The sequence below is a fragment of the Diabrotica virgifera genome, chromosome 8, assembly GCF_917563875.1.
Source record: "Diabrotica virgifera virgifera chromosome 8, PGI_DIABVI_V3a".
Classification (NCBI taxonomy): Eukaryota; Metazoa; Arthropoda; class Insecta; order Coleoptera; family Chrysomelidae; genus Diabrotica; species Diabrotica virgifera.
Window position 1 is genome coordinate 47,819,127 of NC_065450.1, and position 16,474 is coordinate 47,835,600.

A 16,474-nucleotide genomic window follows, 5' to 3' on the forward strand; every position below is an offset into this window, starting at 1 on the left:
TTTTTAAATACTTATTAAAGTTTATTGACGTAAGCAATATTTTTTACTCTGTCACAGAAGTATTTAGCAATACTTACACGGACATAAAATACGAAAATTACTTTAAAATACTAAAATAACACTATACTATCATATGCCTTCAATGGCTGCGTTCACCAGAAATAATCAGTTTAAGTTTCAACTGAACAGCTGTGTTTAAGCGCTTTAATACCATTCACCAGACGTTCAGTCTGGTGAATGGTATTTTTTCCGTTTGACACTTTCATAGCTGGTTTTGTTTTGTGTTCTCGCATGTTTTATGAATTATGAACTTAACCTAAAACGAGATTCGTTGTTTTTGTTTATTTTTATATCGTGCTATCGTTTAACGATAACTTGGACGTGTCTTACACAAATTTAATTCAAAAATGGACAATATAATACTACATTTATTGGTGTTTGATAATGACATGAACAAGAAATAATTTTTAGTGCTGCTGGCTGTGCTGGAATTGGCAGAAGCATTGGGTGATGATGAAGTCACGAGAAATATGAATTATGTTGAAAATATTGTTCCTCAATACACAGATTTACAATTTCGTGAGCGTATAATTATGTATCTCCTAAGTTTCAATTACTTTATAATTAAAACCATTGTAAAAGTAAATATTTTCAAATCAACGCGCCATTACAATTTATTTCTTAAACACGTTCAATATTGAAGCGATACAAATACTACGTTGAATAAAATGGCGACCGCTTCGTCAACACGTTGAAGTTTAGCCTAAATTGACATGACATTCACCGGAAAAATCTTAAACAGTTTCAAAGCGCTGACAGAGCGCACTGGTCTGGTGAACGCACCCATTGCATGCCAGCCGCCAGATATATTGGAATATTTTGACAGATCGTTGGATTCCCTAATTCGAGTCTCTCGCCATCCTCTGACATCTGATGAAGTGCCATCATCAGATGTCAGAGGATGGCAAGAGACTCGAATTGAATCAAAACGAAAACGATTATTTTCATTTTTGTCATACCTTTCTCGGTTTTGAGTACAAAATGACCACGTTTCATTAAAGTAATCTGCGACGCATTATTGGAGTTTTCTCCTAGTGGCGCCGTTTGGTACTACTGTACCTCGGTTAACATATTTCTGGACTCGTGGTCGAAATAATTTTCACTCATAAAATTTAATACTTTTAAAACAAAACTTATGGTTGTCAGCAAAACGGAGTTACAACTAATGAACAATAGAGCGTATGGAATCAAGTTAGAAAGAGTCTACAATATTTGATCGCCAACGTTAACCATATAGACCAGGGCGCATCTGTAAAAATATTAGTACATTTGGACGTTGAGAGGTAACTCAAATTTTTTTGCAGAAATTGCTTGAAAATAAATCAAATAATAATATTTGAGTTATCCTTCCTCTCAAAACGGTCCGGAACATTATTTATAATCAAAATGTCAAAAAATTAAGGAAAATTCGATTTTTTTCTTCGTTTTTTGATTATAACTTTAAAAGTATTCATTTCCAGGAAAAGTTACACTAACATAAAAGTTGCGTAATTAAATTTCCTACAATATAGAATTGGTTAAAAATTTAAAAAATAGTCACCCTTGTTGCAAAATAGCAATAATTGCGAAAAAACCATACAAAAACAAGTATTCACATTTTAAGTTTTTCAACCATTTATGCTACACTTAGGACCTTCATATTTCACACAGAAATACTTTATGATACATTAAAACAATACTGTACATTTCATTAATTTCGGTTTAATAGATTTTGCAAAATAAATTTTGCAATCCAGCTTTCGCAAAAAAATTAATTTTTTCAAAATACTACAGGACCGAAAATAAAGCAGATAGCAAGTTTAAATTTTTTTGCCAATAGAAGTGTACTGTACCTTTCATTTGCAATTTACAAAATTAAAATCGATTAACTACCACGGTGTCAGGAATTTTTTTAAATAAACATTAATTATTGGTGATGAGCGCAGGACAGCGGATAGTTTGCTCTGATTATGCATTCCAATGACCTTTGATAATAGGTCTGAATCCTGCGTATGAAAAAAAAGTTGATTAATAGCAAGCTGAAAATTTGTTAATAGCTTAAGGGTGTCTAGTCGGATAAACTTTGATATATGGGAACACTGGAACAGGGGCAGTTTTAATTGTGGAACAGGTTAAAAATTTGGAACGGTCAGACCACGAAAACGGCACATTTATTTTGTCCGACAGAATAGACTTAAACTCTCGGAACAGAGATTAAACTCTCATGCAAAAATCAGACGGCTATTTATCACCTGTCATAATTCCTCTCATTTGACATATTCTACATGTTCCACTCATTAAAACGCCCATTTGGTGATGAATAGCAGTCTGATTTTTGCATGAGAATTTAATCTCTGTTCGGGGAGTTTAAGTCTGTTCTGTCGGACAAAATACATGTGCCGTCTTCGTGGTCTGACTAGACACCCTTAAGATATTAACAAATTTTCAGCGTGCTATTAATCAACTTTTTTTCATACGCGGGATCCAGACCTATAATTATTGATTGATACATTTTAATTTTTATTACATTTCGGTATAAATAAATAAATTTGTTTATTGCAAAATGAAAACACATACTCTATCCTTTGAAATAACACTTTTTTTAGCAAAAACTTTCTTTGTTCATATATTTTAACTTAGAGAATAAAAGTGTATTATTTTTAAACATATACAACTGTTTAAACAATATTTCACACACAATAATAAAATTAGTTTGATTTTTGTGGAATTAAAATATTAAAATACAACAAAATATAGAGTAAGAAAATAATATATTAGATAAAGATTGGAAGCAATTTTGGTGGAAATCAACTTGTGTGGATCGAACACCGCTGTCCTGCGCGTAGCACCAATAATTAATGTTTATTTAAAAAAATTCCTGACGCCGTGGTAGTTAATCGATTTTAATATTGCAAATTTCAAATAACAGTTACAGTACACTTCTATACGCAAAAAAAATTTCAACTTGCTATCTGCTTTATTTTCAGTCATGTAACGTTTTGAAAAAACGAATATCTTTTGCGAAAGCTGGATTGCAAAATTTATTTTGCAAAATCTATTGAACCGATCTTAATAAAATTTACAGTATTGTTTTACTGTATCATAAAGTTTTTCTCGGTAAAATATGACGGTCCTAAGTCTAGCATAAATGGTTGAAAAACGTATAATGCGAATACTTGTTTTTGTATGTTTTTTTCGCAATTATTGCTATTTTGCAACAAGGGTGACTATTTTTTAAATTTTTAACCAATTCTATATTGTAGGAAATTTAATTACTGAACTTTTATGTCAGTACATCTTTTCTCGGAAATGAATACTTTTAAAGTTATAATCAAAAAACGAATAAAAAAATCGAATTTTTCCTTCATTTTTTGACATTTTGATTATTTAAACAATGTTCCGGACCTTTTTGAGAGGGAGGATAACACAAATATTATTATTCGAGTTATTTTCAAGCAATTTCTGCAAAAACAATTAAGTCACCTCTCAACGTCCATCTCAAAACAGATGGGCCCTGAACTAATACCTGAGTCAGAAATAAAGAAATTATAATATGCATTGAAAAAGCCAGAGCCGACTTCTATAAACTAAAGAAATTCTTATTAATTGAAATATTGCATTAAACCTAAAAATAAAATTAATATGCTGCTAAATATCCTTCATATTGCTGTATGGCTTGAAGATCTTGACCCTTACAGATACACTAATGAAAAAATGGGGCTCTTTGAGATGTGACTCTAGAGACGAATATTGCGGATAAGTTGGGTTGATCTAATAAGAAATAAAATACCGAATGAAAAAGAGCACAGGAATCAAAAACAATAAAAATTCAAAAGTTACAACGTTTCGGCCATGTAATGGCCGAAATAAACTTCAAATATTAAAAATAATACGGCGTGGAAAGAAACAGCGCTGAATAATAAACACGTCACCTTAATTGACAAAAAGACGTTGATATTTATTATGAATATCAATTAAAATAAATGTAGCAAGGAAACTTTGTATTTGGTTACAAACTTACCAACGCTTGGGCCAATATCGCTATCCGGATCATCATCAGCACAAAATATTTGTGCCGATGATGTATTAATCAGCACGATTTTGTCGTAACCTTCAATTAACTCAACACAGTATTCATCCTAATGAATTTCCTCTAGCGCACGGACACCTTGGATACGCAAAGTCATATTATTATCATTTTCTTCGAGCTGAAGCGTGTGATTAGAAATATCAGTGGGTATTTTTCCTCGTAAGCAATGATGGCCAAAGCGAAAGCAGTACTTATAGTCAGAAGGAAACTCAAAATTACGGTTATATGGAACGCACTCTTGTCTTTTTGTAAACATTTTTCCAAGAGGACAACACTTCCGGACATACCTATCACATCCCTCCGATTGCATACACAAAAATACATTAACAACTGATTGGCCAGCTTGGAAAGCATCGCGCTGGCTTATTGTAAAGAACTAAAAATGATAATAATTACTTGAAACGTCCCATTCTGATCGAGAATTCTCGTATGTTTATTTTATTAACAAAAAATTTATTAGACAAAACATCACTCAATTCAGAGAGAAAAAATTGGGGACTACCATCAAGGATCCAAAGAAGACAGATCCACTACAGATCCGATCCACATAATTACACACAAACAACAAACAATCGAAAAATGCCACGAACACAACATAAAATTCCACATCCTCTTCGTAGACTTCAGACAAGCCCTTGACTGTATTGTGAAAAATAAATTATTTATTGGAATCAACAATTAAGATATACCAGCAATCAGATGGACAAAAATGACTATGGATGGATCTCGAGCTAAAGTAACAACAGAGGAGAGTAGCAGAAAATCAATTGCAATAGAAACAGTATTGCGACAAGGAGATTACCTGTTAACCACATTATTCAACATAGCATTAGAAGAAACAATCAAGGTCAGCAAAATTAAAGAAACTATAGCCCACACCTTAACACAAATAGTTACATTTACAGATGATATAGTTCTTATCGGAGGAGACAAGGAAAGATTAAAAGAAGCAGTAAAAATTCTGGCAAAGAAAGAACGGAAAAGAGGTCTAGAAATTAACGAAGAAAAACAAAATATCTACTCTGCTCTACAGGACGAGAGAAATCAAGATAGAAAACTACACGTTTGAAAGGGTTCAACAGTTTAAATATTTGGGAGTCATAGAGAACGGCCAAAATAAGAGAAGTGAAGAAGTAACGGAGAAAATACTAGCAGGCAACAAAACATACTGGAGATATTATAGACTAAAGAAGGACAAGAACTTATGCAGAAATACAAAACTGAAAATATACTGAGTTGCAATCAGACCAGTAGTTACGTACGCAGCTAAGACAATGTGCCTCACAGAAATGGATGAAGAAAAATTGAGAATATTCGAAAGGAAAATCCTCAGACGGATTATGGGCCCGATAAGAATGGACAACGGAAAAATGAGAAGAAGAATGAACTTTCAACTAAGAGACATAATGAAGGGAGAAGATAGAGTTAGATTTATTAAAGCGCAGAGACTGAGATAGTTGGGACACACAGAGAGAAAGAAAAATGACCTACTGATTATGAAGATCACTAGATGGAAACTAGAAACTAAAAGACCAGCGGGAAGACCCAGAGAGAGATCAAAATTCTGAAAGTGAGAAACTGGAAGGAACTATGGACCTATCGAAATGAATGGAAGAAAATTGTAACGAAAGCCAAGTCATACAACAAACTTTGACAACACACAAGTGGAATGCTGAGTTATTCGCCGCCATAAGTGAATAAGAGAGCTCTAAGTAAGAGCGGCAAACATTCCATCCGAAATGAAAAGCCTTGATGATGATCAATATACAGTAAAAGCGCTGAATACAAACCAGTTTACCTTAATTGACCAAGAGAATTTCTTATGCATATACATTAAAACAAATGTAGTAAACTTTATATTGGTTACAAACTCACCAACGCTTGGGCCAATGTCTCGATCTGGATCATCATCGGCACAAAATATAGCACCGATTTTGTCGTAGCCTTCAATAAAGTCAACACAGTATTCCTCAAGTTGAATTTCCTCCAGAGCACGGACACCTTGGATCAGTAAAGTCATATTACCATTTTCTTCGAGCTGAAGCGTGTGATTAGAAATATCAGTGGGTATTTTTCCTCGCAAACAATGATGGCCAAAACGAAAGCAATATTTGTAGTCAGAATGAAACTGAAAAGTACGGTTATATGGAACGCATTCTTGTTTTTTTGTAAACATTTTTCCAAGTGGACAACACTTCCGGACATATCTATCACACCCCTGCGATGTAGCAATTAGATACAAAAATACACTTAACAACTGATTGGCCAGCGTAGAAACCATCGCGCTGGCTTATTGTAAAGAACTAAAAATGATAATAATTACTTGAAACGTCCCATTCTGATCGAGAATTCTCGTATGTTTATTTTATTAACGAGAATATTTATCCATATTTCATGAAAAATCTTTCAACTATGCCGGAGAACAAATAACTTCAATATCATTACATCGGGACATTTGTTCACATTGTAAACACAAGAACAGATCAAATATTATGTGAAAAACGAACAGCAGAATTTTTTAAATATTGACTCAATATCCAATTAACGAAGGTTTAGCAGGAATATTTGTTTAAAATATAGGTATATTCCATTAATCTTCAAAAAATATTAATGTATGCAAAAAATTGTTCAATTCCAAAGATTATATATTTCATCATTTACAAAATAATTTGTTAATATTTAAGAAAAAAATTCCTATGTAATAGGATAGAAAAATTGAAGCATAGTATACAGGATGTAACAAAGGGTATGGCATAAATTAAATTTCATATTTCGGGACCAAAAATAGTTCGATTGCATCTAACTTACCTTGGTCCAAATGTGCACATAAAAAAAGTTACAGCCCTTTGAAATTACAAAATCGGTTTTTTCCAATATATCAAAAACTGTTAGAGATTTTATATTGAAAATAGACATGTGGCTTTCTTATGGCAGGAACATATTAAAAAAAATAACAGTAACATTTGTGCACCTCATAAAAATTTGATGAGGGTTTTGTTCCCTTAAATCCCCCAAATGTTTTTTTCAGATCCAGTTAAATTATTATTGTGGTACCATTAGTTAAACACAGTGGTTTTAAAACTTTTTTGTTCTTAGTATGTGTTCGATAAGCCACTTTTTATTGAGATATTTTGAACATTTGTAAAATCCACCAAATATTTGTAAATAGTTAAGTAAGAGTATAGAGACTTGGTAATAATATCATAAAAGTAATATTCTGTATTATTCTACATATTATTATTCTATAGTATTATAAAATGCGCACCTGGATGGGTAAACCTCGGCACTGGCGTCATGCGCATGCGTCATCCCAATGAGGTCAGTCAAGACTAAGTATGTCGAAAATATAACGTCTAACTATTGGTTGGCCACAGGAAAGATGTTCCCCGAAACAGAAGGTTTATTATTGGACATTCAGGATCAGGTTATCCAAAAATTAACTAAAATATGTCGTCAAAGATACATGCATTTGCCAGGCATTTGCTGCAACTGAGTACAAGGAACGGCATGACGCAGTAGGAAAGATCCTTCATCAAGAGGTAACTATCAAACTGGGACTTCTCCAAACGGATCATCTTCCATATTATCAATACTTTCCTGAGAGTATGCTTGAGATTGACAACTACAAGCTATACTGGGACCGCACTGTACTCACAGACCAAACAGTGGCACAATAGACCAGATCTCGTACTACATAGTCCATAAATTAACGATACAAGCAGCACTCATTGATGTGGTGATTCCTACCAAAAATATCCTGCGTGCTAAACACACTGAAAAGATCGTCAAGTACAGAGATCTGGAAATTCAAATACGAAGACAATGGATAATGCAAGGTACCCAGCCAATACCTATTATAGTCTGTACTACTGGAGTTATTCCGAATAACCTCCTAGAACACATAAAAAAGCTGAGTCTGAATGAACATCTTTATAAGAACATGCAGAAAGCTGTACTACTCTCGACGACTAGATGTGTACGAAAATTTTTGGGAGATACATCTGCATACCAAGTCACCTAGGGCTCGATAACACGGAAAGAGTCCCACCAGAGCTCAATCCTTTTGATACCGTAGGTATCTGGGATGAGTCAATTTTCCCCTTAGAGGGAGTGTGAGCCATATGTATAAATCTGAATATTCTGTATAATAATAATATAGTAACCATTTTTGGTCCAAGAATATGAGATTTAATATATGACCTACCTTTTTGTTACACCCTATGTATAAGAGGTAAAATTAATAAATACAATATAAAACACTAATGTATACTATAAGCAGCGAGTAAAAGTAGGGGAGACCAGGGCAGAACGGGATACTTAAGAAAGAAAAAAATCATAGAAAGAAAACTAAACTGTGTATTAAAAAATAAAAAAGTCAGACAGGATCACTTGCTATTAAGCTTCATAGAAATGACTTTATTTATAATCCAAATTGCTTAGTTATTTGGTTATAAAGAACTTAACGTATCAGTGCGAAATTTCCGTTTTGCCCCGGTTACGGGGCAAAATGGGAAATGCTACGGAGTAAAATGGGAATGTATTCTAGTCAAGCTGGCAGAGTTCACAAATATGAGCACCTTCGTCTTCATCCTCAACATATGCGCAGAAATTATGAGCCTATCCATGGCAGACACTACACACTACCCATCCTTCAGTTGACTGCAAATATAAGTATCCACAGTAGATGCAACCACAACCTTCATCATCTTATGGTGAGTCAGTGTCCATCTCGTTTTCTTCTTTAGTTTTCTTTGATTTTATTTATTAGTTTCAGTTTTAGTCAGATTCTTCTTACAAAGTTTTAATGCTGTCAAATAGTGGCAATTTAGGAGAGCGGGGCAAGATGGGATAATATCCCGTCTTGCTCCGACCGCTTTGTCCCAACAGACATCATTTCAAATAAAATTAGTAATTTCTAACGTAAAAGCTATAAAACGGTTCGCACCACGCAATATTAAAATTCAGTAACATATCTATCATATTTGAATGAAAAACGTGATAAAACTTGCTTACTCATCTTATAGCACTTCTATAATTATCACCAAAATTTTTAACAAAACAAAATAAAACGGATTTTATCTCTATAAAGAAGCAAACTACGTGATTAAAAGTTTTTTCTAATGACTGAAGTGAGTCAACCCACGTTCATTAGAATGGCGCTATTGCCGATATTATGACGACTGTAAGTTATGCACACCAATGCATTTCCCGTTCTGCCCCGAGCCTCGTTTTGCCCCGGTCTCCCCTACGTGTTAGTGTTAACAAATAGCTGTCAGAGGAAATTGAAATAAGACGTGGGCTGAGACAGGAATGCGTATTGTCGCTAATTGTTTTTAATGCCTACTCGGAAGAGATCCTAAAAACAATCGTGAAACAGCTGGAATAAATGTAAATGGAGTTCCCATTAACAACATTAGATATATGCGGCCTATAAGAATCTTTTTAGAGTCAAACCCGCTTATTGGAATAGCATTCGTGCCAAGCAAAAGTATTCCTATAACCGAGATATCCTAATAACAGATCGTTGGAGGCTAGTAAAAACGTTTTGGGCCCTCAAATTTCAATTTCTTAAACCAGGATATTCCCATAAGCTGCATTTTAATAAGCGGGTTCAAATTTACAGGCAAAAATAATATTTTCACTTTTTATAAATGTTTAAAATCAATGCAAAATCAGATGTCGTCTTCACGGATTTTTAATCAGCTACCCTTTAATCTAAAGAGATTCCAATAAGAAGAGTACGACAAGGATGTGTAAGAATCCCTCCACTTTTTAATATGTGCTCAGAAGAAATGTTTAAAGAGGCATTAGAAGGCAATGAAGGCATATCAATTAATATCTCAGATATGCAGACGATACAATACTCCTTGCGGACAGCAAATTTTGATTGATCTCACTAGGCAGTATTGCTAGACGTATGGAATGGCTCTGAATACAAAAAAAAAACAAAAATCACGATTGTCAGTAAGACCAAGATTGAAGGCGAAACAATCTACATTAAAGGAAAAGCTTTAGAAAAAGTACCCAGATACAATTACTTGGGCTGTGAACTAAAAGCACAATGGAACGGCAGCCTCCAAATAAAACGACGCATAGAGATTGAATACGTGAAATGCGGTGACCGGGATCAGGAGTATGTGACGTAGATGGATATCAAGTGTACCATGCCGGAAATACCGATGCCAAATCACTATAATGAAGTTGCAATCGTAGTAGCAAAACACTTAGCTCAATCAGTATTAACTTATATCCCCATATCTGACAGAGTAATGCTGTTAAAATTTAGTTCAAAGCCGTTCATTACCAATGTAATTCAGGTCTATGCCCCAACATCATCCAGTGATGAAGACAAATTAGAGGCATTTTACAAAGATCTTACTGATGCTCTAGATCTTGTCAAAGCAGCAGAAAATACCATAGTCCTCGGAGATTTTAACGCTAAAGTCGGCAAAAGACGCTGTTTGAACATTGTGGGAGATTATGGCTTGGGAAACAGAAACGAACGTGGAGATAGACTTGTTCAGTTCTGTCAAGAACACGATTTCATTATATCGAATACTCACTTTAAACTACCACCGAGAAGACTCTACACCTGTAAGTCAAATGCAGAATCAGAGGACAAAATTATTAGGAATCAAATCGACTTCATTCTAATAAAAAATCGATTTAGAGACAGCATCAAATCAATTAAAACTTATACAGGTGCTGACATTCGGTCAGATCACAATCCCATAGTAGCTGTAACCCAATTAAAATTAAAAAAGGTAATCAAAAAGAAGTCTCACAAAAATATTGATACAGCCCAATTACAAGACGAGAAAGTTAAGGAATCAGTTCAAAGACAACTGAACGAAAATTTGATTTGGGAAAATATCGGTGAGAATGTCGATGAGGGCTTAAATAAAATCGTAACAACAGTAAAAGAAATCTGTGTGAGAAATTTACAAGGCAGGTCAAAGCTAAAAAAGCAGGCTTGGATGACAGAAGACATATTGGATTTGATGGAACAACGGCGATTAGCGAAAAACAACGAAATACTTTTTAACAGCATACAAAAAGAAATTCGACGTAAAATACGAGAAGCAAAGAGTCAACATCTAGCCAAACAGTGCCAAGACATTGGAGAACTTGAAAACAAATATGACACGTTTAACATGTATAAAAAAGTGAAAGAAGCAGCTGGTATCTTCAATAAGAAACAAACTGCATTGCTACAAGATGAACATGGTAAAGTAATATTTGAGGTAGAGGACAAACTTAAAGAATGGGAAAATTACGTTACGAACCTATTCGAAGATGATAGGAGTAGTTCACCACCCGATATTACTAACTGCGACGGACCCCTAATAACACACTCTGAGGTAATAAAAGCCATACAATCATCAAAAGATGGCAGAGCGAATGGTCCTGATGAAATTCCAACTGAAATATAGAAACTTATAAATGATAGCAATATTTTAGAGGCTATAACTTCGTTTTTCATTTATACCAGCGGACAACTTCCTAATGGCTGGTCTAATTCACGGTTTATAGCTCTACCTAAGAAGACAACAGCAAAAACATGTGCTGATTATAGAACCATCAGTTTGTTAAACCATTTATTGAAAATTTTTCTGAAGGTAATACATGGTCGTATCTACAATAAATGCGAGGAATACCTGGATGACACACTGTTTGGTTTCCGTAACGGGCTTGGAACGAGAGAGGCATTGTTTGGAATGAACGTAGTTGTTCAAAGATGTCGAGATATATCTGTAGATATATACTGTTGTTTTATTGACTTCCAAAAGGCATTTGATCGTGTTAAGCACTCTATATTGATCGAAGCTCTAAAAGACATAGGCTTGGACGGCAGAGATGTTCGAATAATTGCAAATTTATATTGGAATCAAACAACATCAGTTTTAGTAGATGGTGTGGAATCACAGGCTCTTAACATTAAAAGAGGAGTACGGCAGGGATGCCTCTTGTCACCACTGCTTTTCAACGTTTACTCCGAAAGAATTTTCAGAAAAGCTCTTTCTGAAAAACAAGAAGGAATACTTGTGAACGGTGAAGTCATCAATAATTTACGATATGCGCACGATACAGTACTCCTAGCTTCTAGTCAAGAAGATCTGCAAACACTACTTGATAGTGTCGTTGAGAGTTGTAGGGAGGCAGGTCTGGATCTGAACATACGGAAAACCAAAATACTCGTAATAAGTAAACAGCAGCGTATAAAACCGTCTATATATGTAAATAATACCAAACTTGAGCAAGTTGATAAAGTCGTTTACCTTGGACAGCAACTAAATTGTAACGCAGAAAGTCACGGCGAAATTACATCTAATATAGAGCAGGCTAGAGACGCTTTTAGAAGGATGTCCAAGGTGTTATGTAACAGAGACCTAAAATTGGCATTGAGGATCCCCCTACTTCGCTGTTACGTGTTCTCGATCTTACTTTATGGCGTCGAGTCCTGGATTGTGAACAAAATCGATCTAAATCGCCTTGAGGCTTTCGAAATGTGGTGCTCTAGAAGAATTTTAAAAGTTTCCTGGGTGGAGAAGATTCAAAATTCCACAATACTAGACCGTCTCAGCAAGACTACTGAGATCAAAAAAGCATCAAGCAGAGAAAGCTGGAGTACTTCAGACATGTAATGAGAGGTCCCAAATATAGGTTGCTACAAAATTAAATGCAAGGAAAAATAGCAGGCAAACGCAGTCCAGGACGAAGAAGAACCTCATGGTTAAAGAACTTGCGAGATTGGTACTGTGTTGATACAAGCATGCTATTTAGGGTGGCAGTGAATAAAATTAAGATAGCTATGATGGTAACCAACGTTCTGAAAGGACATGGTACATGAAGAAGATAGAGATTGCCAGAAGCGCTTTTAATAAGATGAAAACGGTATTATCCAATGGAAAACTGGGGATAGAAATTAGAACTAGAGTATTGAGATTCTATGTATTCTCTGTCCTTTTATATGGAGTTAAAGCCTGGACAACTACGGACGCAACTGAAAAAAAACTTGCCAGCTTTGAGATGTGGTGTTATCGATGAATGTGGAAAATACTATGGGCACGACACGTAACAAACACTGAAATATTAAAAAACACGAAAAAAGAAAAAGAAATAGTCAACACTGTGAAGGAAAGAAAACTAAGCTACTTTAGTTACATACTAAGAAATGAAAAATATGAGTTAATGCGTTAAGTTATACAAGGGAAAGTGGAAGGAGCGAGAAGACCGGGGAGACGACGAAGCAGTTAGAGTTGCACAAGTTTGACTTGAATGTTTGAACTTGACTTGAGTTTGACTTAATTTCAAGTCAAACTCAAGTCAATCCTTCTGACAAATATTTCAAGTCAAGTCAAACTGGTCAATCGTACAGGTTTGAAAATTCAAACTGTTTGTCAAACTAGTTTGAAAGAGTTTGAAAAATAATTTATTTAGTAGATATACTTTTTTGTCGAGATAGACATGTTAGTTGCCAATTAAGATAAGAAAATTAATAATACAATGAGTGCCACATAAAAGTCAAAATTTTCAATGTGTTTTAATTTAAAACTTTTAAATGTAGATATTTATTTTTTTCGAATTCTGAAAAAACTAATAAGTATTTTTGAAATATTTAAACGCAGAATGAAAGATTGCGTTATTAGGGAGCGTTCAAGTATTACGTAACGCAGGTTGGAGGGGGGGGGTTAAATATCTTCAAAAATTGCGCTACGTATACGTGAACGCCCCATTAAAGTGCGTTACGTAGGGGGGAGGGGGGGTCAAAAATCTGCGTTACGTAATACTTGAACGTTACCTTACCGAGGGCCGAAAGTCTCTTAGAATAAATAAAAAGTTTCTTTTGAATGAAATATTTGCAATTAATAATAACACTAAATTTTCCTTTTTATGTTCACCCCCGTAACTTATTAAAATAAACATTATAGAAGTTTTCAGGGATATTCGTCCCTCAGAAACAATGTAATCTTTCATGCTGCGTTTAATTTTTTTTTAAATCCTTATTAGTTTTCTCAGGATTTGAAAAAAATTAATACATTTAAAACACATTGAACATTTTGATAAGCGACATGTTACGCTTATGGCCTTTAGGGTTACAATAAAATAAGACAGGATTTGGTTTTTCAATGGACAGCTCAAAATAAAATGATTTGGAATTTTTACGACTTTGTGCTTTCTTTTATTAAAAAAGGCATTTATTTATCTTAGGGCCAGTTCGAAAAAACATGTGGTAACAAGCTGTTAGTTCATTCGAAAATATGTACCACAATACAAAAGTTAGTATTGCTGTATGTTTGTTGGTATTTCTTTAAAATTCAAAACTAACCATAGGGTTATTAGACCTGGATCCCGCGTACCAAAAAAAAGTTTATTAATAGCAAGCTGAAAATTTGTTAATAGCTTAACGGTGCCTAGTCGGACAAACTTTGATGTACGGGAACACTGGAACAGGGGAAGTTTTAATTGTGGAACAGTTTAAAAATTTGGAACGTCAGATTACGAAAACGTCCCATGTATTTTGTCGGTCAGAACATCCAATTGATTTGTTACCATTTCATTAAACTCTCATGCAAAAATCAGACTGCTATTACTAACCAACATGATTCCTGTCATTTGACATGTTCTTCGCGTTCCACTCATTAAAATGCCCAGTTGGTGATAAACACCAGGCTGATTTTTGCATGCGAGTTTAATGAAATGGTAACAAATTAATTGGAAGTTCTGTCCGACAAAATACATTGAACGTTTACGTAGTCTGACGTTCCAAATTTTTAACCTTTTCCACAATTAAAACTTCTTCTGTTCCAGTGTTCCCATACATCAAAGTTTGTCTGACTAGACACCGTTAAGCTATTAACAAATTTTTCAGCTTGCTATTAATCAACTTACGCGGGATCCTGGTCTATATGGTTTTATATCTACAATTTAAATTTTTTTCCGATACCGGCTACAAATGTTGGGTGTACATTTTAAAAAAATTAATGTATAAATATGCATTAAGCTTTCTTAATAATTATCCTAACTGGCGCGTTTATTGGGTTTTATTTGTCTGTCTGAGGTTTAAATATCGTATCAGCCAATACATTTCTATGTTTATTGAAATTTGTCAAAAAAAATGTTTTTGACCTTGTTGGGAGAGGTGGGGAATTTCCCCTCCCCCTCCCCCCGTTGATCCGCCATTGAACAAATAAAGGCGTAGGCGGTCTCATTTAAAATTGAAAATAAACACGTTGCGTAATATTCAAACTTTTCAAACTGTTTGAAGATGTTTGAATTCAAGTCAAACCTAAAGATATCGAAATCAAGATATCAAACTTTTTTATACAAAAAGTTTGATTTTCAAGTCAAGTCAAGTTTGTTGAGTAAAATCAAACTAGTTTGACTTGACGCATCTCTAGAAGCAGTTGAAAGAATGGTTGGATAATTTAAAGCAGTAGAGTGGAAAAACAACAATAGAACCCTTCAGAACCGCTGCAGACAGAGTAAAATGACCATGATGATCGCCAGTGTTCTTAAAGGATGAGGCACATCAAGAAGAAGAAAATCCCTCATATACTTTTAGAACCTTCAAATATCTGTATAAGATTGTTACGTGAAATCAATAATTTTTTACAGATAGACTGGTGTATATGCATATTACTCCAGGCTGTGGGTGAAAAAACGTGATATAATTCAGGAATTTTTGAAACCTATCAGGTGTTGTAACGGACGATGCCAGGAATAACTTCTACTAAAATGTAACCAAAAATATTGTGCGCTTTTTTGTTGATGACGATTTTCATTTGTTAAATTTGCAATTTTTAAAGATTTTTAATTTTGCAGCTTAGGATATTCATTTTAGAGAAAAACTTTTAAATAGAAAATTGTAGTAAATTATAAAACCTACAATTTGAGCTATGGCAAGTTTAATTTCGTTAATACGTTATTGCAAAACAGCCTGCGAAAAGTCCAAAATGGCCGTTTTTTGCAATTGCCTTATTTATTGTAAAAATAACTTTTATATATTTTTTAAGGCTTTAAAATGAAGATCTTTCAATACCAAACATAAAAAAAATTTGTAGTGCTCGATTGGTGAACTTGTTGTTTAGATATTATAATTTGTTTATCCCAAGAGGTCAAATGTCCAAGGCTATAACTTTTTGAAAAAAAAATCGTAGAGAGTTAATCCAAGATCCACTTCTCCTTCTACAGACTTATATTTTCATATTCTGATGTAAATTAATGCATATAACATTTTTCAACCTCTTATTCCGGGTTTGAAAATAAGGGGGCAAATTTCGTTAAAAACATTTAGAACTGAAGCCGCCCCTGTACATCCTATGAGTTTTAACTTGCAGGTTA

At 34.2% G+C, this 16,474-nt stretch overlaps 1 protein-coding gene across 12 annotated transcripts in view; it reads right to left on the minus strand.

The window, feature by feature from the left end:
* Window positions 1-16,474, minus strand: part of LOC126889954 (G-protein coupled receptor Mth2-like) — a 595,837-nt gene that overhangs the window by 294,991 nt on the left and 284,372 nt on the right. The window contains exon 1 of one of the 12 annotated variants that reach the window (XM_050658724.1): window positions 6,005-6,409. The exons of the other annotated variants lie outside the window; for them this stretch is intronic. Within the exon in view, the coding sequence (XP_050514681.1) occupies window positions 6,005-6,305 (301 nt within the window). The 5' untranslated portion in view covers window positions 6,306-6,409. Of the gene's footprint in view, window positions 1-6,004; window positions 6,410-16,474 lie in introns of those variants that run through there. 12 annotated transcript variants of the gene reach the window in all.